General features: G+C 45.9%; 1 protein-coding gene and 1 long non-coding RNA gene across 4 annotated transcripts in view; both read right to left on the bottom strand.

Annotated features, from left to right (window-relative positions):
• Positions 1-272: 272 nt before the first annotated feature.
• The window catches only part of zbtb11 (zinc finger and BTB domain containing 11), a 35904-nt gene continuing 11492 nt past the window's right edge, over positions 273-24684 (bottom strand). Inside the window, exons 5-12 of one of the 3 annotated variants that reach the window (XM_029695376.1) lie at positions 23250-23555; positions 19147-19378; positions 18173-18340; positions 15098-15215; positions 5771-5852; positions 5607-5734; positions 3551-3726; positions 273-1008 (exon numbers count right to left, since the gene is read on the bottom strand). In XM_029695376.1, the coding sequence (XP_029551236.1) occupies positions 479-1008; positions 3551-3726; positions 5607-5734; positions 5771-5852; positions 15098-15215; positions 18173-18340; positions 19147-19378; positions 23250-23555 (1740 nt within the window). In that variant the 3' untranslated portion in view covers positions 273-478. The remainder of the gene's footprint in view (positions 1009-3550; positions 3727-5606; positions 5735-5770; positions 5853-15097; positions 15216-18172; positions 18341-19146; positions 19379-23249; positions 23556-24684) is intronic. The other 2 variants (XM_029695378.1, XM_029695377.1) reach the window with 2 other exon arrangements.
• On the bottom strand, positions 20878-23095 carry LOC115151446 (uncharacterized). The gene is made up of 4 exons (XR_003867293.1): positions 22910-23095; positions 22789-22828; positions 21745-22734; positions 20878-21650 (listed from the first exon to the last, which is right to left on the bottom strand). It is a non-coding gene; the product is annotated as an uncharacterized LOC115151446 (long non-coding RNA).

Raw genomic sequence — 24684 nt, 5'->3', positions numbered from 1 at the left:
TATATATATATATATATATATATATATATATATATATATATATATATATATATATATATATATATATATATATATATATATATATATATATATATATATATATATATATATATATATATATATATATATATATATATATGTTCAGTAAAAAACAGTCAACTTTGTACCTTCTGTCCCACTGTAGACAGAGGGGCCTGTTCAAATTGGGGAAAAACAAGGGAACAGTACCTGAATTTGTCTAATAAGAACACATTGTTTTCCATTGCAGAATGTTTTTGCTACAGTGTGCCCCTTACTGAACACCCCACAGGTATCTGACAGATTCCCTGTTCCTCCACCTCAGGACAGAGTGACAGGCCTGTGTTGAGTCTACCGGTCACTCAACCTGTCCACTAGAGTCACTTCGGCTTTCCACCTGGTTCAGGGAAACGAGTCACTACGCGAGTGATTCTTCCTGTCCACTAGGTGGTCTGTCACGTCACTCCACCTCTGCCATGTGTACCACCTCCATGGTTTGTATAACCTCTTGCTCCTCCATTTTCACCCCCCCAGGCAGCACAGTCTGCTGAGAAAGCACATAGTTCACCACCTGCATTATGCTCTGGTCCGACAAGGTCGCGACCCCGTCACCCTGAACGGCCTGAACCGCTTCTACGGCCTCCACGGTCTCCTCCGTGATCAGCACCGTCTCGATCTCTTCGTCCTGCGGCGGCTGGACGGGCCGGAGCTCGGGAGGGAGATCGGACGCCATGATGGAGACGGCGTGTTCGACCTGAGTACCCTGGTTGTGGAACTGTAGTGTATCTTTCTCCAGCATGATCTTCCCCGGCAGGAGGTCCCCGTGGTACTTGGTCATGTGTTTCCGTAAGGAGCGGGCATCGATGTGGGCCTCCTGGCACTCGGGGCACACGTAAGGGCGCTCGCCCGTGTGGGTGCGTACGTGTCTCTTCAGAGAGCGGGCGTCGGCCCAGGCTACGCCGCACGTCAGACACTCAAAGGGTTTGACTCCTGAGAGAAGAGAACATGTGTTAGGAGACAGGGATACATACAGTACTACGCTGTAGTCCTACAGCCACCCAATCAACACCCGTCTGTAGGGTGAGTGTACCGATAAACATTAGAAAGGCCTCGTTGGACTCCCCCCCCCATTCCTGACCATGACGCTCCGGTCAACTTAAGATAAATCAGTAGCTTCAACATCATAAGCACCAAGTGTGCTTGTCAAATAGTGAAAATCAGCACAAATGCAATAATGGCATTATAATGAATACAAGGTGTCGATATGACGGCAGTCAAAAATAGTCCATTGTCAGTTATTGGAGATTATTTGAGGGCTCGCGCGTGCTTACAGACCGGTGTACACGCCATCAGTTGGATCTCATTTAGCTGTTGTCCTTTGTCACTTGACATACCCTCCTATAACTGGTTATAACTCAGCCTATAACTGGTTATAACTCAGACTTTAGTGTTAAGCCCATTTCCATCTTTGGATAATTTTTTAAAAACTTAAAAAACAAAAAATCTGGTTATATCCATAACAGTTGTTATTCTAAGCCAATCAGATGTAGTATCCATAACAGTTGTTATTCTAAGCCAATCAGATGTTGTATTATTAAGCTGCAAAGAAACAGTGTTGAGGCAACCCTCAGATACATACTTGTTGTTTAGGACCTCCTCAGATACATACTTGTTGTTTAGGACCTCCTCAGATACATACTTGTTGTTTAGTACCTCCTCAGATACATACTTGTTGTTTAGGACCTCCTCAGATACATACTTGTTGTTTAGGACCTCCTCAGATACATACTTGTTGTTTAGTACCTCCTCAGATACATACTTGTTGTTTAGGACCTCCTCAGATACATACTTGTTGTTTACGACCTCCTCAGATACATACTTGTTGTTTAGGACCTCCTCAGATACATACTTGTTGTTTAGTACCTCCTCAGATACATACTTGTTGTTTAGTACCTCCTCAGATACATACTTGTTGTTTAGTACCTCCTCAGATACATACTTGTTGTTTAGTACCTCCTCAGATACATACTTGTTGTTTAGGACCTCCTCAGATACATACTTGTTGTTTAGGACCTTCTCAGATACATACTTGTTTAGGACCTCCTCAGATACATACTTGTTGTTTAGGACCTCCTCAGATACATACTTGTTGTTTAGGACCTTCTCAGATACATACTTGTTGTTTAGTACCTTCTCAGATACATACTTGTTTAGGACCTTCTCAGATGAGAGATCATACTTTATGTAAAACAAAGAGATATAAGCACGATAGCATATCTCATGGGCATTAATTACCATTTCTTGCCAATTTAAAATTATTTTTTTATGCTAGTGGTCGGTGGACAACATGGTAACGACACGTTTTTCGGATGTTCGGGCACATTCTTTTCTGGAGGCAGTCTACGCCGCTGTGATTGGTCAACAGTAATGATTTTTCAATAAAGTCTGTTTTGTCATGCAAAAAAAATAAAAATAATAATTGAAAAATACTGCACCAAACATCATAGTTAACGTAAAATTTCACGACTAAGAACTCGTCGGCAAAAAAAAAAAAGTCAAAATTAACGACAGATTTCTTGAGTTCTTAGATCCATTCTAACTATTTTCAGGACGTGTATACTGGCTACGGAGTCTCAAAATGGACAAACAGTACTATTGCTGCTTTTTTCATGTTTTTCAAGTGAAGGTCTTTTAAAAGAGAGAGTATACGAGCACATTGGTTCTCACCTTATCAAATCAAATGTATTTATAAAGCCCTTCTTACATCAGCTGATATATCAAAGTGCTGTACAGAAACCCAGCCTAAAACCCCAAACAGCAAGCAATGCAGGTGTAGAAGCACCTTATGTCCACATTATGGATATGATTGGACACCCCCTCGTTATGAGAGCTACTTTAATGATGAATAGTAATGATCAGTTTATTTTAATAACTTTTAGGGGAAATTAACATAATCTAATCATACTTAGGAAAAATGTCAGTTTGAATGTTTAATATTTGGAAATTAAATTAAAATGGAATATTTAAGAACAGGGCTTATATGGAACACCCATGGGCTTTTAACAGTACATTAGGTATCCATTAAGCCCAGTCTGGACTTCTCACATATTTGATCAAATATTTGTATATGTCTAAAAAAAAACTAAACAACAAAGTCATAAAACTTTGAAATTAATCTTTCATTTTATCGATGCTTTTCTTACAAAAATTAAACAAGTATATGTTAGAAATATCTAAACTTAGATTTGTGGGCTTAAGTAGACTTTACCCTATATCATCAAGGAGCAGTACGTTTTACTGTTAGAGAGAGTCTATTTAGATCCAGTTAAATAGTGCGATTCGCGTGTTAAATGTTGCCCGTATAGTAATTGCATGCATAGCTCCAGCTATGAACTTGAGAGCTTACATTTCTCCAGCCCCATCGCTCAGATTTATAGTAAACCAAGTGCCATTAGGCTGAAGACATATTGTGGCTTTAAGTGTGTGTGTGTGTGTGTGTGTGTGTGTGTGTGTGTGTGTGTGTGTGTCTCACCCTGGTGGTTGTTCATGTGTCGTCTGTACTCTCTGAGCTGGGTGAACTTCCTGCCACAGTGTTCACACTCTCTCTCTAGGTTCTGCTTTACTCTGCCCTTCTTGCCATGCGTGGCCTTCTTCACGTGTCTCCTGAACAGAGCCTTCTCAAAGAACTCCTTACCACAGACGTTACACCTACAGGACAAAGGATTAACAAATCAAATATCATCTAGAGAAAAACTTTTTTACATCAACAATTGTCACAAAGTGCTTTAATCATCCCTCCATCGTTGAATCATCCCTCCCTCGTTGAATCATCCCTCCCTCGTTGAATCAACCCTCCCTCGTTGAATCATCCCTCCCTCGTTGAATCATCCCTCCCTCGTTGAATCACCCCTCCACCCTTCACTCGTTAGAAACAGAGACAAATAAAGAACATATCTGAAAAACGAATTAGTATGAAGGTGTTTGAGTATATGAATGCATGCCGTTTCATGTTTGAACGTAAACTAAATGTGTCCGTTTTTGAAACACCTGTTGTCAAGGCTCAAAACGAGAAGTTGCTTTTTAGGGGCAGTCGCTGCTAAAACAGGTTATATCCAAGTTGAGTCCTCCACGCCCTCCAACTAACCATCAAACAGTCAGCGCGTCAATACAAATACCAAGCTCAAATCCTATCACACCAACTCTGACGCTCGTCGGATGTGGCAGGGCTTGCAAACTATCACTGCTGCGAGCTTCCCAGTGACGCGAGCTTACCAGACGAGGAGGCAAGCAACACTGAACCATGAGAGAGAGCACCAGCTGTTCCAGACGACTGTGATCACGCTCTCCATAGCAGATGTGAGTAAGACCTTTAAAAACAGGTTAACATTCACAAACCAATTACCAGGACGCGTACTCAGAGCATGTGCTGACCAGCTGGAAAGTGTCTTCACTGACATTTTCAACCTCTCCCTGACTGAGTCTGTAATACTAACATGTTTCAGGCAGACCACCATAGTCCCTGTGCCCAAGAACGCTAAGGTAACCTGTCTAAATGACTAACGCCCCATAGCATTCACATCTGTAGCCATGAAATGCTTTGAAAGGCTGGTCATGGCTCACACACCATTATTCCAGACAGCCTGGACCCACTCCAATTCGCATACCGCACCAACAGAGCCACAGATGACACAATCTCTATTGCACTCCACACTGCCCTTTCCCAATTGGACAAAAGGAACACCGACGTGCCAATGCTGTTCATTGACTACAGCTCAGCGTTCACCACCATAGGTCACTACAAGGTCATCACTAAGGTAAGGACCCCTGGGACTAAACACCTCCCTCTGCAACTGGATCCTGGACTTCCTGACGGGTCGCACCCCCAGGTGGTTAAGGGATCTATTGTTGTCATGGTCCAAACACACCAAACAGTCGTGAAGAGGGCACGACGACGCCTCTCACCCTCAGGATTCTGAAAAGATTTGGCAAGGCCCTGAAAAAGTTCTACAGCTGCACCATTGAGAGCATCGTGACTGGCTGCGTCACCGCTCGGTATGGTGACTGCAAGGCGCTTCAGAGGGTAGCGCGTACGGCCCAGTACATCACTGGGGTCGAACGCCCTGCCATCCAGGACCTCTATACCAACCGAAGGCCCCACGTCTTAGACTGTTCTCTCTGCTAACGCACAGCAAACGGTAACGATGTCTGGAACCAACAGGATCCTGAACAGCTTCTACCCCCCCAAGCCATAAGACTGATAAATAGTTAACCAAATAGCTAGCTGGACTTTCTGCATTGACTCTTTTTTTTTTTTTACTTACTATCGTTTACCATGCTATACTTTACCACTTGTCACTTCATTCCTAGTTATATGTGCATACCTACCTCAATTAACTCGTACCCTGGCAGATCGACTTGGCACCGCTTGTATATCGTTATTTATTGTGTATCTATTATTATTTCTCTATTTTCTTTCTCTCTGCGTTGAAGGGAAAGGACCCGTAAGTCAGCATTTCACTGTTAGACCACACCGGTTGTTTACCAAGCATGTGATGAATAGAATTAGATTCCTATGGTGGTGGACTTACTTGTAAGGCTCTGCCACACTGTGGGACTTCACATGGGAATACCAGTCCTTCTTCCAGCTGTAACACTTCCCACATACCTGATAGAATACAACACCAAACACAACACAGCTGTAACACTTCCCACATACCTGATAGAATATAACACCATTATAATTATTCCCCACCTGACACTGGAAGGGCTTGAGTCCCAGGTGTTTGTTCATGTGCTGCTGCAGGTCTTTGGCCTCAAAGAAACTCTTATCACAGCTGGAGGAGAGAAGGAGATACAGACCAGTCAGGACAGGCACTACATCTCTCTCACACACACACACACACACACACACACACACACACACACACACACACAGTGTACAAAACATTAGGAACACCTTCCTAATATTGAGTTTCACCCCCTTTTGCCCTCAGAACAGCCTCAATTCGTTGAGGCATGGACTCTACAAGGTGTTGAAAGCGTTCCACAGGGATGCTGGTCCATGTTGACTCCAATGATTCCCACAGTTGGCTGCTAGTGGATCTCTACTTCAAATAGCTCGTTCCAGCTCATTGGAGTGGATTGAGATCGGGCGGCGGGCGACCGACCGGGCAGAGATCGGGCGGCGGGGGACCGACCGGGCAGAGATCGGGCGGCGGGCGACTGGGCAGAGATCTGGCGACTGGGCAGGCCACTGCAGTAAGCTGAATTCATGCTCGTGGAACCATTCCTGGACAACCCTAGCCTTGTGGCATGGGGCATTATCCTGCTGAAAAACATATATTCCCTGATGGACACACCGCTGACATGAAGGGAGGCATACGATTGGCAATGATGTTCAGAGATCCTACGGCGTTCAAGGGGCCCCAATGTGTGCCAAGGAAAAAACACCCCACACTAAGGGTGTCCCCACACATCTACCCCCACCTCATAGGCTACAGGATCTATAGGTACCCCCACCTCGTAGGCTACAGGATCTATAGGTACCCCCACCTCATAGGCTACAGGATCTATAGGTACCCCCACCTCATAGGCTACAGGATCTATAGGTACCCCCACCTCATAGGCTACAGGATCTATAGGTACCTCCACCTCATAGGCTACAGGATCTATAGGTACCCCCACCTCGTAGGCTACAGGATCTATAGGTACCCCCACCTCATAGGCTACAGGATCTATAGGTACCCCCACCTCATAGGCTACAGGATCTATAGGTACCCCCACCACGTAGGCTACAGGATCTATAGGTACCCCCACCTCATAGATCCTGTAGCCTACGTGGTGGGGGTACCTATAGATCCTGTAGCCTATGAGGTGGGGGTACCTATAGATCCTGTAGCCTATAGGTACCCCCACCACGTAGGCTACAGGATCTATAGGTACCCCCACCTCGTAGGCTACAGGATCTATAGGTACCCCCACCACGTAGGCTACAGGATCTATAGGTACCCCCACCTCATAGGCTACAGGATCTATAGGTACCCCCACCACGTAGGCTACAGGATCTATAGGTACCCCCACCACGTAGGCTATAGGATCTATAGGTACCCCCACCACGTAGGCTACAGGATCTATAGGTACCCCCACCACGTAGGCTACAGGATCTATAGGTACCCCCACCACGTAGGCTATAGGATCTATAGGTACCCCCACCTCGTAGGCTACAGGATCTATAGGTACCCCCACCACGTAGGCTATAGGATCTATAGGTACCCCCACCACGTAGGCTATAGGATCTATAGGTACCCCCCACCACGTAGGCTACAGGATCTATAGGTACCCCCACCACGTAGGCTACAGGATCTATAGGTACCCCCACCACGTAGGCTACAGGATCTATAGGTACCCCCACCACGTAGGCTATAGGTACCCCCACCACGTAGGCTATAGGTACCCCCACCACGTAGGCTACAGGATCTATAGGTACCCCCACCACGTAGGCTACAGGATCTATAGGTGCCCCCACCACGTAGGCTATAGGTACCCCACCACGTAGGCTACAGGATCTATAGGTACCCCCACCTCGTAGGCTACAGGATCTATAGGTACCCCCACCACGTAGGCTATAGGATCTATAGGTACCCCCACCACGTAGGCTATAGGATCTATAGGTACCCCCACCACGTAGGCTACAGGATCTATAGGTACCCCCACCACGTAGGCTACAGGATCTATAGGTACCCCCACCACGTAGGCTACAGGATCTATAGGTACCCCCACCACGTAGGCTATAGGTACCCCCACCACGTAGGCTATAGGTACCCCCACCACGTAGGCTACAGGATCTATAGGTACCCCCCACCACGTAGGCTACAGGATCTATAGGTGCCCCCACCACGTAGGCTATAGGTACCCCACCACGTAGGCTACAGGATCTATAGGTACCCCCACCTCGTAGGCTACAGGATCTATAGGTACCCCCACCTCGTAGGCTACAGGATCTATAGGTACCCCCACCACGTAGGCTACAGGATCTATAGGTACCCCCACCTCGTAGGCTACAGGATCTATAGGTACCCCCACCACGTAGGCTACAGGATCTATAGGTACCCCCACCACGTAGGCTACAGGATCTATAGGTACCCCCACCACGTAGGCTACAGGATCTATAGGTACCCCCACCTCGTAGGCTACAGGATCTATAGGTACCCCCACCTCGTAGGCTACAGGATCTATAGGTACCCCCACCTCATAGGCTACAGGATCTATAGGTACCCCCACCTCATAGGCTACAGGATCTATAGGTACCCCCACCTCATAGGCTACAGGATCTATAGGTACCTCCACCTCATAGGCTACAGGATCTATAGGTACCCCCACCTCGTAGGCTACAGGATCTATAGGTACCCCCACCTCATAGGCTACAGGATCTATAGGTACCCCCACCTCATAGGCTACAGGATCTATAGGTACCCCCACCACGTAGGCTACAGGATCTATAGGTACCCCCACCTCATAGATCCTGTAGCCTATGAGGTGGGGGTACCTATAGATCCTGTAGCCTACGTGGTGGGGGTACCTATAGATCCTGTAGCCTATAGGTACCCCCACCACGTAGGCTACAGGATCTATAGGTACCCCCACCTCATAGGCTACAGGATCTATAGGTACCCCCACCACGTAGGCTACAGGATCTATAGGTACCCCCACCTCATAGGCTACAGGATCTATAGGTACCCCCACCACGTAGGCTACAGGATCTATAGGTACCCCCACCACGTAGGCTATAGGATCTATAGGTACCCCCACCACGTAGGCTACAGGATCTATAGGTACCCCCACCACGTAGGCTACAGGATCTATAGGTACCCCCACCACGTAGGCTATAGGATCTATAGGTACCCCCACCTCGTAGGCTACAGGATCTATAGGTACCCCCACCACGTAGGCTATAGGATCTATAGGTACCCCCACCACGTAGGCTATAGGATCTATAGGTACCCCCACCACGTAGGCTACAGGATCTATAGGTACCCCCACCACGTAGGCTACAGGATCTATAGGTACCCCCACCACGTAGGCTACAGGATCTATAGGTACCCCCACCACGTAGGCTATAGGTACCCCCACCACGTAGGCTATAGGTACCCCCACCACGTAGGCTACAGGATCTATAGGTACCCCCACCACGTAGGCTACAGGATCTATAGGTGCCCCCACCACGTAGGCTATAGGTACCCCACCACGTAGGCTACAGGATCTATAGGTACCCCCACCTCGTAGGCTACAGGATCTATAGGTACCCCCACCACGTAGGCTATAGGATCTATAGGTACCCCCACCACGTAGGCTATAGGATCTATAGGTACCCCCACCACGTAGGCTACAGGATCTATAGGTACCCCCACCACGTAGGCTACAGGATCTATAGGTACCCCCACCACGTAGGCTACAGGATCTATAGGTACCCCCACCACGTAGGCTATAGGTACCCCCACCACGTAGGCTATAGGTACCCCCACCACGTAGGCTACAGGATCTATAGGTACCCCCACCACGTAGGCTACAGGATCTATAGGTGCCCCCACCACGTAGGCTATAGGTACCCCACCACGTAGGCTACAGGATCTATAGGTACCCCACCTCGTAGGCTACAGGATCTATAGGTACCCCCACCTCGTAGGCTACAGGATCTATAGGTACCCCCACCACGTAGGCTACAGGATCTATAGGTACCCCCACCTCGTAGGCTACAGGATCTATAGGTACCCCCACCACGTAGGCTACAGGATCTATAGGTACCCCCACCACGTAGGCTACAGGATCTATAGGTACCCCCACCTCGTAGGCTACAGGATCTATAGGTACCCCCACCTCGTAGGCTACAGGATCTATAGGTGCCCCCACCACGTAGGCTATAGGTACCCCACCACGTAGGCTACAGGATCTATAGGTACCCCCACCTCGTAGGCTACAGGATCTATAGGTACCCCCACCTCGTAGGCTACAGGATCTATAGGTACCCCCACCACGTAGGCTACAGGATCTATAGGTACCCCCACCTCGTAGGCTACAGGATCTATAGGTACCCCCACCACGTAGGCTACAGGATCTATAGGTACCCCCACCACGTAGGCTACAGGATCTATAGGTACCCCCACCACGTAGGCTACAGGATCTATAGGTACCCCCACCTCGTAGGCTACAGGATCTATAGGTACCCCCACCTCGTAGGCTACAGGATCTATAGGTACCCCCACCTCATAGGCTACAGGATCTATAGGTACCCCCACCTCATAGGCTACAGGATCTATAGGTACCCCCACCTCATAGGCTACAGGATCTATAGGTACCTCCACCTCATAGGCTACAGGATCTATAGGTACCCCCACCTCGTAGGCTACAGGATCTATAGGTACCCCCACCTCATAGGCTACAGGATCTATAGGTACCCCCACCTCGTAGGCTACAGGATCTATAGGTACCCCCACCACGTAGGCTACAGGATCTATAGGTACCCCCACCTCATAGATCCTGTAGCCTATGAGGTGGGGGTACCTATAGATCCTGTAGCCTACGTGGTGGGGGTACCTATAGATCCTGTAGCCTATAGGTACCCCCACCACGTAGGCTACAGGATCTATAGGTACCCCCACCTCATAGGCTACAGGATCTATAGGTACCCCCACCACGTAGGCTACAGGATCTATAGGTACCCCCACCTCATAGGCTACAGGATCTATAGGTACCCCCACCACGTAGGCTACAGGATCTATAGGTACCCCCACCACGTAGGCTATAGGATCTATAGGTACCCCCCACCACGTAGGCTACAGGATCTATAGGTACCCCCACCACGTAGGCTACAGGATCTATAGGTACCCCCACCACGTAGGCTATAGGATCTATAGGTACCCCCACCTCGTAGGCTACAGGATCTATAGGTACCCCCACCACGTAGGCTATAGGATCTATAGGTACCCCCACCACGTAGGCTATAGGATCTATAGGTACCCCCACCACGTAGGCTACAGGATCTATAGGTACCCCCACCACGTAGGCTACAGGATCTATAGGTACCCCCACCACGTAGGCTACAGGATCTATAGGTACCCCCACCACGTAGGCTATAGGTACCCCCACCACGTAGGCTATAGGTACCCCCACCACGTAGGCTACAGGATCTATAGGTACCCCCACCACGTAGGCTACAGGATCTATAGGTGCCCCCACCACGTAGGCTATAGGTACCCCACCACGTAGGCTACAGGATCTATAGGTACCCCCACCTCGTAGGCTACAGGATCTATAGGTACCCCCACCACGTAGGCTATAGGATCTATAGGTACCCCCACCACGTAGGCTATAGGATCTATAGGTACCCCCACCACGTAGGCTACAGGATCTATAGGTACCCCCACCACGTAGGCTACAGGATCTATAGGTACCCCCACCACGTAGGCTACAGGATCTATAGGTACCCCCACCACGTAGGCTATAGGTACCCCCCACCACGTAGGCTATAGGTACCCCCACCACGTAGGCTACAGGATCTATAGGTACCCCCACCACGTAGGCTACAGGATCTATAGGTGCCCCCACCACGTAGGCTATAGGTACCCCACCACGTAGGCTACAGGATCTATAGGTACCCCCACCTCGTAGGCTACAGGATCTATAGGTACCCCCACCTCGTAGGCTACAGGATCTATAGGTACCCCCACCACGTAGGCTACAGGATCTATAGGTACCCCCACCTCGTAGGCTACAGGATCTATAGGTACCCCCACCACGTAGGCTACAGGATCTATAGGTACCCCCACCACGTAGGCTACAGGATCTATAGGTACCCCCACCTCGTAGGCTACAGGATCTATAGGTACCCCCACCTCGTAGGCTACAGGATCTATAGGTGCCCCCACCACGTAGGCTATAGGTACCCCCACCACGTAGGCTACAGGATCTATAGGTACCCCCACCACGTAGGCTACAGGATCTATAGGTACCCCCACCACGTAGGCTATAGGATCTATAGGTACCCCCACCTCGTAGGCTACAGGATCTATAGGTACCCCCACCACGTAGGCTATAGGATCTATAGGTACCCCCACCACGTAGGCTACAGGATCTATAGGTACCCCCACCACGTAGGCTACAGGATCTATAGGTACCCCCACCACGTAGGCTACAGGATCTATAGGTACCCCCACCACGTAGGCTATAGGTACCCCCACCACGTAGGCTATAGGTACCCCACCACGTAGGCTATAGGTACCCCCACCACGTAGGCTACAGGATCTATAGGTACCCCCACCACGTAGGCTACAGGATCTATAGGTGCCCCCACCACGTAGGCTATAGGTACCCCCACCACGTAGGCTACAGGATCTATAGGTACCCCCACCTCGTAGGCTACAGGATCTATAGGTACCCCCACCTCGTAGGCTACAGGATCTATAGGTACCCCCACCACGTAGGCTACAGGATCTATAGGTACCCCCACCTCGTAGGCTACAGGATCTATAGGTACCCCCACCACGTAGGCTACAGGATCTATAGGTACCCCCACCACGTAGGCTACAGGATCTATAGGTACCCCCACCTCATAGGCTACAGGATCTATAGGTACCCCCACCTCGTAGGCTACAGGATCTATAGGTGCCCCCACCACGTAGGCTATAGGATCTATAGGTACCCCCACCACGTAGGCTACAGGATCTATAGGTGCCCCCACCACGTAGGCTATAGGTACCCCCACCACGTAGGCTACAGGATCTATAGGTACCCCCACCACGTAGGCTACAGGATCTATAGGTACCCCCACCACGTAGGCTACAGGATCTATAGGTACCTCCACCTCGTAGGCTATAGGATCTATAGGTACCCCCACCACGTAGGCTACAGGATCTATAGGTACCCCCACCACGTAGGCTACAGGATCTATAGGTACCCCCACCACGTAGGCTACAGGATCTATAGGTACCCCCACCACGTAGGCTACAGGATCTATAGGTACCCCCACCACGTAGGCTACAGGATCTATAGGTACCCCCACCACGTAGGCTACAGGATCTATAGGTACCCCCACCACGTAGGCTATAGGTACCCCCACCACGTAGGCTATAGGTACCCCCACCACGTAGGCTACAGGATCTATAGGTACCTCCACCTCGTAGGCTATAGGTACCCCCCCATCCCCACCCATCTAGCCTACAGGGTGGAGGTACCTATAGATCCTATATCCTACAGGGTTGCAGGAATGTCCACCAGAGTTGTCGCCAGAGAATTTAAATGTTAATTTCTCTACTATAAGCCACCTCCAACATTGTTTTAGAGAATTTGGCAGTATGTCCAACCGGCCTTACAACCGCAGACCACATGTAACCACGCCAGCCCTCCACATCCAGCATCTTCACCTGTGGAATCGTCTGAGACCAGCCACCTGGACAGCTGATGAAACGGTGGGTTTTGCACAACCAAAGAATTTCTGCACAAACTGTCAGAATCCGTCTCAGGGAAGCTCATCTGTGTGCTCGTTCATCCTCACCAGGGTCTTGACGTGACTGCAGTTCGGCGTCGTAACCGACATCAGTGGGGAAATGTTCACCTTCGATGGCCTCTGGCACGCTGGAGAAGTGTGCTCTTCACGGATGAATCCTGGTTTCCACTGTACCGGGCAGATGGTGGACGGCGTGTATGGTGTCGTGTAGGCGAGCAGTTTGCTGATGTCAACGTTGTGAACAGAGTGCACCATGGTGGGGTTATGGTATGGACAGGCATAAACTATAGACAACGAACAGTTGCATTTTATCGATGCACATTTTATCGATCAACAGCTTGATCAACTCTATGTGAAGGAGATGTGTCGTGCTGCATGAGGCAAATGGTGGTCACACCAGATACTGACTGGTTCTGATCCACACCCCTACCTTTTATAAAGGTATCTGTGACCAACAGATGCATATCTGTATTCCCAGTCATGTGAAATCCATAGATTAGGGCCTAATTAATTCATGTCAATTGCCTGATATGAACTGTAACTCAGTAAACATCTGTTTGCGTATGTTGCGTTTATATTTTTGTTCAGTGTAACAGCAATTTATTTATAGCCTATTAGATGTTAAAATAAACTACGCTATGTGAAATTATTGTCCATGTATAATTGTTATTCAGATGCCCTAGCAAATACACAAAACAAAAAACAGGTTAATTTTCTTGAATCATTCAATATTGCATTTCCATTGGCCCGTTGTATTGGCACAATGAAATGTGCCTGTTTTGTTGGTTTTAAAATTTTTTGCCAATCATACTCTAGTTAAACCAACGATTAGAATTAAACAATTTGGAAAATTGTTTTAAATCCCATAGCCTGTTTTGAAGGCCGAGGGTGTGGAAAATAGTCTATCATATAAATGATTAGAGTTGCAAATGTCAATGAAAGAGAGGGGCCCAGCGAGGCATATCGCAGTATTTCAAACTACAATTGCAGGAAAACTTAGTTTGGAAACAATAGGCTACTGCTTCAAAGAGAAGACAATGTAAAGACTAATCCGTCTTTTAGTTCTCAAAATGTTCAACTTAATTGAGCGAATATTATCGTCACAGGGTCAGTGCCTCGTCTTCGTCACAGGGTCAGTGCCGTATGCCTCGTCTTCGTCACAGGGTCAGTGCCGTATGCCTCGTCTTCGTCACTGGGTCAGTGCCTCGTCTTCGTCACTGGGTCAGTGCCTCGTCTTCGTCACTGGGTCAGTGCCGTTTGCCTCGTCTTCATCTACACTGATTGAAGTGAATTTAACAGGTGACATCAATAAGGGATCATAACTTTCACCTGGATTCACCTGGTCAGTCTGTGGTCATGGAAAGAGCAGGTGTTCCTAATGTTTTGTACACAGCGACACAGACGATATTGCTCACACACCTAAAATAAACAGCTGGCAGAGAGGAATGAGCACACACACAGACATGACATCACAAAACCTCTCTGACACACACACACGAAAAGACAAAACTCACCCACTCAGATAAACCTACTTAATCCAAATGAATGTATGAGAATGAGGAGAGAGAAGCAGGTCCTTACTGATTACAGGGGAACCCTCGTACGTCAGGTTTGGGTTGGTGTCTCTTTACATGTTTACTCAGACCAGAGGCTCGGTGGAACGACCTCCCACACTGGGTACAGAGATACTTCGATTCACCTGGAAGACATTTAACAGAGATATTACCAGAGATACTTTGATTCACCTGGAAGATATTTAAAACGTACCCGATTTAATCTGGTTACTACTCCTGCCCAGTAACTAGAATATGCATATAATTATTGGCTTTGGATAGAAAACACCCTAAAGTTTCTAAAACTGTTTGAATGGTGTCTGTGAGTATAACAGAACTCATTTGGCAGGCAAAAACCTGAGAAGGTTTCATGCAGGAAGTGGCCTGTCTGACAAGGTGTTGTTGTTCTTGCTCTGTTTATTGAAGAGTCAGGATCTTAGCTGTAACGTGACACTTCCTACGGCTACAATAGGCTCTCAGAGCCCGGGAAAAACCTGAACGATGACGAGGCAGCCTCTGGCTGAAACACATTATCGCCTTTGCCAAGTGGCCCATCAGAGGACAAAGGGCTTAGGCTCGTGCCCGAGTCGACCCAATGATATATTTTCTTTCGGCTGTTTACCTAATTGCAGATTCCCGGTCGGAATATTAGCGTTTTTACGAGAAAAATGGCATAAAAATTGATTTTAAACAGCGGTTGACATGCTTCGAAGTACGGTAATGAAATATTTAGAAATCTTTTGTCACAAAATGCGCCGTGCGCACGACCGTTATTTACCATTGGGATAGTGTCTAGAACGTACGAACAAAACGTCGCTGTTGGAACATAACTATGGATTATTTTGGACCAAACCTTCATTTGTTATTGAAGTAGAAGTCCTGGGAGTGCATTCTGACGAAGAACAGGAAAGGTAATCAAACTTTTCTAATAGTAAATCTGACTTTGGTGAAGGCTAAACTTGGTGGGTGTCTAAATAGCTAGCCCTGTGATGCCGGGCTATCTACTTAGAATATTGAAAAATGTGCTTTCACCGAAAAGCTATTTTAAAATCGGACATATCGAGTGCATAGAGGAGTAATGTATCTATAATTCTTAAAATAATTGTTATGCTTTTTGTGAACGTTTATCGTGAGTAATTTAGTAAATTGTTAGTAAATTCGCCGGAAGTTTGCGGGAGGTATGCTAGTTCTGAACGTCACATGCTAATGTAAAAAGCTGGTTTTTGATATAAATATGAACTTGATTGAACAAAACATGCATGTATTGTATAACAATGTCCTAGGTGTGTCATCTGATGAAGATCATCAAAGGTTAGTGCTGCATTTAGCTGTCTTCTGGGTTTTTGTGACATTGTATGCTAGCTTGAAAAATGGGTGTCTGATTATTTCTGGCTGGGTACTCTGCTGACATAATCTAATTTTTTGCTTTCGTTGTAAAGCCTTTTTGAAATTGGACAGTGTGGTTAGATTAACGAGAGTCTTGTCTTTAAATAGCTGTAAAATAGTCATATGTTTGAGAAATTGAAGTAATAGCATTTCAAAGGTATTTGAAAATCGCGCCACAGGATTCAACTGGCTGTTACGTAGGTGGGACGAATTCGTCCCACCGGTCCTAGAGAGGTTAACAGAGATATTTTTACCAGAGATACTTAGATTCACCTGGAAGACATTTAACAGAGATATTATTACCAGAGATACTTACGATTCACCAAACCAAGGACTTCTGTATTGAGTGAACAGTATAGTATGACACCCCTTATCGTGACGTACCACACTGGCTATTTCTACCAAATATGGTGGATACCTAGTCAGGCCAACGCAGAACAACTCTGCTTTCAGCAGCTCAACGGCCTCCATAGTGTGAATACTGACATCTGAGGATAATGTTGTATATTGTACCTGTGTGAATACTGACGTCTGAGGATAATGTTGTATATTGTACCTGTGTGAATACTGGCGCCTGAGGATACTGTTGTATATTGTACCTGTGTGAATACTGACGTCTGAGGATAATGTTGTATATTGTACCTGTGTGAATACTGGCGCCTGAGGATAATGTTGTATATTGTACCTGTGTGAATACTGACGCCTGAGGATAATGTTGTGTATTGTACCTGTGTGAATACTGACGCCTGAGGATAATGTTGTATATTGTACCTGTGTGAATACTGACGCCTGAGGATAATGTTGTATATTGTACCTGTGTGAATACTGACGCCTGAGGATAATGTTGTGTATTGTACCCGTGTGAATACTGACGCCTGAGGATAATGTTGTATATTGTACCTGTGTGAATACTGGCGCCTGAGGATAATGTTGTATATTGTACCTGTGTGAATACTGACGCCTGAGGATAATGTTGTATATTGTACCTGTGTGAATACTGACGCCTGAGGATAATGTTGTGTATTGTACCTGTGTGAATACTGACGCCTGAGGATAATGTTGTGTATTGTACCTGTGTGAATACTGACGCCTGAGGATAATGTTGTATATTGTACCTGTGTGAATACTGACGCCTGAGGATAATGTTGTATATTGTACCTGTGTGAATACTGACGTCTGAGGATAATGTTGTGTATTGTACCTGTGTGAATACTGACGCCTGAGGATAATGTTGTATATTGTACCTGTGTGAATACTGACATCTGAGGATAATGTTGTATATTGTACCTGTGTGAATACTGACGCCTGAGGATAATGTTGTATATTGTACCTGTGTGAATACTGACGCCTGAGGATAATGTTGTGTATTGTACCTGTGTGAATACTGACGCCTGAGGATAATGTTGTATATTGTACCTGTGTGAATACTGGCGCCTGAGGATAATGTTGTATATTGTACCTGTGTGAATACTGGCGCCTGAGGATAATGTTGTATATTGTACCTGTGTGAATACTGACGCCTGAGGATAATGTTGTATAGTGTACCTGTGTGAATACTGGCGCCTGAGGATAATGTTGTATATTGTACCTGTGTGAATACTGACGCCTGAGGATAATGTTGTGTATTGTACCTGTGTGAATACTGACGCCTGAGGATAATGTTGTATATTGTACCTGTGTGAATACTGGCGCCTGAGGATAATGTTGTATATTGTACCTGTGTGAATACTGGTGTGTTCCTCCAGACTTCTCTTACTAACGAAGGATTTGTCACAGAGCAAACAGTGGAATTGTTTAGCAGCGTCGTGTAGAGCTCTGTGCATCTTCAGGCTGTGTTTGTGAGCAAACGTCTTCCCACAGACCCTGCAGGAGTGGGGCCGCACCCCTGTGGAAACAACAACAACAATATTAGGCTAGGATTCACAGCCCATCGTGGGTAATAGAGGCAATACTGCTTTAAAAAAAGGGCAACTTCAAATTGAGGTAATATATGCAGTGTTTTATGCAGTGAATAGAATTTCTGTGATTGCAGGAACATTGCCTTTAAAAAGGCAGAAGCCTAAAACCCGCCATAGAATTGAATCCTTAAAATCAATAATAATAATAATAATAAGCCACGTCAGAGAATTCTACATTTCTCACAGGAAAAAAAAAATATTTAACTATCTTGCTTGCATTGCGTAAAAACGCAGATGTAAAATGTTTCTTATTGTCATTTCTGCTCGGCTTCAGACTAAATGTTGTGCTTCAATTGCGTTTCTCCAAATCAGACGAGAAACTTTCGCCCTCGTCGTCAGACCAATCAAATTCCCGCGTTCACAAACAGGCATTCGATCAGGAGACAGCGCTCTGACCGATTATCAGAGAGGAAGAGACGATAGTAAAAACTACCGGAGAAAGGTACACCAAGTTAAAAACGCTAAGATTTAAGTTAAGGCGAAACATTAGGAAATGTAGCTGGCTGTATTCGCTTGATAGTAAACATACGAAATCTGACGGAATATTAATGCATTTTAAAATTAAAAACACAGATGAAATGGTTTAAAAACAGATTTGTTTTTTGATGGTCTGTGTTTTGAAAAAAAAAATGCTGATTTCGGAAAGTTTAACGTGACCCCTGATAACAATAACAACAACAGATTGGTATTTATACAGGCGCTTTTACCACCTTGAGAGCTGGTGGAAACTGACCAGTGTGGTTCAGCATGTGGATCCTCAGAGAATACAGCTTAGGAAGAGTCTTTCCACAGATGTCACAGACAAACTCTCTCTTGGTGCGTCCCTTGGCCCTGCCGTCCACCTCGAGGCCCTCACCGTGGGGCTGGGGAACCCTGACCAGGGTGGGTCTCTGGCTCTTCTGGTGCTTGTGTCTGGCCAGATGGGCCCTCAGAGAGGCAGCATACTGGAACTCCTTGTTACATAACTAGAGAAAGAAGAAATTGTAGTCAGCATTGCAGTCTGGTGAGACCACACAGCAGGGATGGATCATCAATTAGATTCAGCTGCGGGACCAATTTGTTTTGGTCGGGGGGCCAGAACATAATTACAAATCATTTGTAAACTGCAAATTTAATGCAAAAAACCCAAAACGGATATATTTCACTAAAACATAATACTTTCAAACCTTGCTTACACTGAGTGTACAAAACATTAAGAACACCTGATCTTTCCATGACATAATGACCAGGTGAATCCAGGTGAAAGCTATGATCCCTTATTGATGTCACCTGTTAAATCCACTTCAATCAGTGTAGATGATGGGGAGGAGACATGTTAAAGAAAGATTTTTAAGCCTTGAGACATGGATTGTGTATGGTGCCATTCAGAGATTTAAGTGCCTTTGAACGGGGTATGGGAGTAGGTGCCAAGCGCACCGGTTTGTGTCAAGAACTGCAACGCTGCTGGGTTTTTCACACTCAACAGTTTCCCGTGTGTATCCATAATGTTCCACCACCCAAAGGACATCCAGCTAACTGGACACAACTGTGGAAAGCATTGGAGTCAACATGGACCAGCATCCCTGTGGAACGCTGTCGACACCTTGTAGAGTCCATGTCGGCAGCGTAGCCTAGTGGTTAGAGCGTTGGACTAGTAACCGAAAGGTTGCAAGTTCGAATCCCCTGAGCTGACAAGGTACAAATCTGTCGTTCTGCCCATGAACAAGGCAGTTAACCCACTGTTCCCCGGAAGGCCGTCATTGATAATAAGAATTGATTCTTTAAATGACTTGCCAAGTTAAATAAAAAAGGTTAAAGAAATAATAATAATAAAAAAATAAACAAAATCCTGACAAATTGAGGCTAGTCTGAGTGCAAAAGGAAGAGGGAGGTTTCAACTGAATATTAGGAAGGGGATCTAGCTAGCACTACACAGATAACGTTATCAAACAAGTCCTGTTTCCAACGTGAATGAAGAGACTACCTGGGGATGCTGTCTAGTTACTGTTAATAAGTCATTGAGAGCGCCATGGTCCAAAAGGACCAATTACTGCCCTCCGTGATGTTACAGTGCTGTTCCCCGGGCGCCGTGGATGTGGATTATGGCAGCCCCCCCCCCCTCTCCACACCTCTCTGATTCAGAGGGTTAAATGCAGAAGATGCATTCAGTTGTACAACTGACTAGGTATCCCCCCTTTCCAACTGACTAGGTATCCCCCCTTTCCAACTGACTAGGTATCCCCCCTTTCCAACTGACTAGGTATCCCCCCTTTCCAACTGACTAGGTATCCCCCCTTTCCCTTTCCAACTGACTAGGTATCCCCCCTTTCCCTTCGTGATGTTACATCTCTCTATATAATGCGTGTGAAAACTTTGGAACAGATTTCCTACATTAAAATCACTATATATAAAAAATCTATATCTATATATATCTATATATAAATAAACCTTTTTTGATTCTATATTCTACCTTTTTGATTCTACCTTTTTTTGATTCTCTCTCTCACACACACACACACACACGCACACACATAAAAACCTTTTTTTCCTGTTCAGAAAACTTGGGAGGGCCAAATAAAATGACCCGCAGGCCGCCAGTAGGGGAACCCTGCCATACACGGTCACGATAGATCATATATATACTATAACGTCTCTGTTCACTCAGAACTAAGTCACCTCTAAAGGAAAACAGTACAAGACCACTGGCTGCCAGTCATACATGACTCAGACCCCAGTGTCTCCCGGCCCCTCCCGTCTCACATACCTATTTAGAGGTACATACACTACTACCTCATCTGGAGAACAGTGTTGTTCTACCTCATCTAGAGAACAGTGTTGTTGGTACGTACACTACTACCTCATCTAGAGAACAGTGTTGTTCTACCTCATCTGGAGAACAGTGTTGTTGGTACCTACACTACTACCTCATCTAGAGAACAGTGTTGTTCTACCTCATCTGGAGAACAGTGTTGTTGGTACGTACACTACTACCTCATCTAGAGAACAGTGTTGTTGGTACGTACACTACTACCTCATCTGGAGAACAGTGTTGTTGGTACGTACACTACTACCTCATCTGGAGAACAGTGTTGTTGGTACGTACACTACTACCTCATCTGGAGAACAGTGTTGTTGGTACGTACACTACTACCTCATCTAGAGAACAGTGTTGTTGGTACGTACACTACTACCTCATCTAGAGAACAGTGTTGTTCTACATCATCTGGAGAACAGTGTTGTTGGTACCTACACTACTACCTCATCTAGAGAACAGTGTTGTTCTACCTCATCTGGAGAACAGTGTTGTTGGTACGTACACTACTACCTCATCTAGAGAACAGTGTTGTTCTACCTCATCTGGAGAACAGTGTTGTTGGTACCTACACTACTACCTCATCTGGAGAACAGTGTTGTTGGTACGTACACTACTACCTCATCTAGAGAACAGTGTTGTTCTACCTCATCTAGAGAACAGTGTTGTTGGTACGTACACTACTACCTCATCTAGAGAACAGTGTTGTTCTACCTCATCTGGAGAACAGTGTTGTTGGTACCTACACTACTACCTCATCTAGAGAACAGTGTTGTTCTACCTCATCTGGAGAACAGTGTTGTTGGTACGTACACTACTACCTCATCTAGAGAACAGTGTTGTTGGTACGTACACTACTACCTCATCTGGAGAACAGTGTTGTTGGTACGTACACTACTACCTCATCTAGAGAACAGTGTTGTTGGTACGTACACTACTACCTCATCTAGAGAACAGTGTTGTTCTACCTCATCTAGAGAACAGTGTTGTTGGTACGTACACTACTACCTCATCTAGAGAACAGTGTTGTTCTACCTCATCTGGAGAACAGTGTTGTTGGTACCTACACTACTACCTCATCTAGAGAACAGTGTTGTTCTACCTCATCTGGAGAACAGTGTTGTTGGTACCTACACTACTACCTCATCTAGAGAACAGTGTTGTTGGTACCTACACTACTACCTCATCTAGAGAACAGTGTTGTTCTACCTCATCTGGAGAACAGTGTTGTTGGTACGTACACTACTACCTCATCTAGAGAACAGTGTTGTTGGTACGTACACTACTACCTCATCTGGAGAACAGTGTTGTTCTACCTCATCTGGAGAACAGTGTTGTTGGTACGTACACTACTACCTCATCTAGAGAACAGTGTTGTTCTACCTCATCTGGAGAACAGTGTTGTTGGTACCTACACTACTACCTCATCTAGAGAACAGTGTTGTTGGTACCTACACTACTACCTCATCTAGAGAACAGTGTTGTTCTAGCTCATCTGGAGAACAGTGTTGTTGGTACCTACACTACTACCTCATCTAGAGAACAGTGTTGTTCAACCTCATCTAGAGAACAGTGTTGTTCTACCTCATCTGGAGAACAGTGTTGTTGGTACCTACACTACTACCTCATCGAGAGAACAGTGTTGTTCTACCTCATCTAGAGAACAGTGTTGTTCTACCTCATCTGGAGAACAGTGTTGTTCTACCTCATCTGGAGAACAGTGTTGTTGGTACCTACACTACTACCTCATCTAGAGAACAGTGTTGTTGGTACCTACACTACTACCTCATCTAGAGAACAGTGTTGTTCTAGCTCATCTGGAGAACAGTGTTGTTGGTACCTACACTACTACCTCATCTAGAGAACAGTGTTGTTCTACCTCATCTAGAGAACAGTGTTGTTGGTACGTACACTACTACCTCATCTAGAGAACAGTGTTGTTGGTACGTACACTACTACCTCATCTAGAGAACGGTGTTGTTCTACCTCATCTAGAGAACAGTGTTGTTCTACCTCATCTGGAGAACAGTGTTGTTGGTACGTACACTACACTTGTATCCTCTGGTCTTCTCGTGTTTGAGTGTGTGCATGATGAGAGCGTAGCGCCGGTGAAAGGACAGTCCACATTCTGAACAGGTGTGTTCTCCCTCCACCTCACTCCCTCCATCTGGCTGGGCGGGGCCTTGACCCGGCTCTGGCCCCTCCCCCACGGGCTGCTCTGTGATAGGTGCTCCATCTACAATGCCGTCTGGTGATAGGACGCCGTCAGTCTCTGTCTGGACAACATTCTTCATCCCTGCCACGGCAGCTTCCATCTCTTCAACTAGCCTCTTGGCAGGTCTACCCCTCTTCTTGAGGGTTTGGAAAAGAGATACAGAACAGTTATGATGGGTAACACACACACACAACCAGTCAAAAGTTAACTTCTCTAGGGTAGGGGGCAGTATGTTGACGTCCGGATGAAAGGCGTGGCCGTAGTAAACTGCCTGCTACTCAGGCTCAGAAGGTAGGATATGCATATTATTAGTAGATTTGGATAGAAAACAAGTTTCTAAAACTGTTTGAATGATGTCTGTGAGTATAACAGAACTCATATGGCAGGCCAAAACCTGAGATAAATCCAACCAGGAAGTGTGGAAATCTGAGGTTTGTTGTTTTTCAAGTGATTGCCTATCTAACACAGTGACTTAGGGTTCATTTTGCACTTCCTAAGGCTTCCACTAGATGTCAACAGTCTTTAGAACCTTGTTTCATGCTTCTACTATTACTGAGAGAATAAGAGCTGACAACAATTGGACTGGCTGAGACCAATGAGTTGTTTACTGCGCCCTCACGCAGGCGCGCCGTTCCTTCTTTTTCCTCTGTAATGAATACGCTATTGTCCGGTTGGAATATTATCGAATATTTATTATAAAAAGACCCTAAGGATTGATTGTAAACATCGTTTGACATGTTTCTACGAACGGTAATGGAACTTTTTGACTTTTTGTCTCGGGTTTTACACTCGCGCATTGTGCCTTTGGAATAGTGATCTGAACGTGGGAACAAAACAGAGGTATTTGGACATAAATATGGAGTTTATCGAACAAAACTAACATTTCTTGTGGAAGTGGGAGTCCTGGGAGTGCATTCCGACGAAGATCAGCAAAGGTAAGTAATACTATTTATAATACTATTTCTGAGTTTTGTTGACTCGAGAACTTGGCGGGTAACTGTATAGCTTGCTTTGATGGCTGAGCTCTGTACTCAGAATATTGAACAATGTGCTTTCTTCGTAAAGCTATTTTGAAATCTGACACAGCGGTTGCATTAAGGAGAAGTGTATCTATAATTCTTTCAATAACTGTTGTAAATTTTATCAACGTTTATGATGAGTATTTTTGTAAATTGATGTGCTCATTCACCGGAAGGTTTGGAGGCAAAACATTTTCTGAACATCATGCGCCAATGTAAAAATAGGGTTTTTGGATATAAATATGA

The sequence above is a fragment of the Salmo trutta genome, chromosome 17, assembly GCF_901001165.1.
Source record: "Salmo trutta chromosome 17, fSalTru1.1, whole genome shotgun sequence".
Classification (NCBI taxonomy): domain Eukaryota; kingdom Metazoa; phylum Chordata; class Actinopteri; order Salmoniformes; family Salmonidae; genus Salmo; species Salmo trutta.
This window is presented reverse-complemented; position numbering and strand designations above follow the sequence as displayed.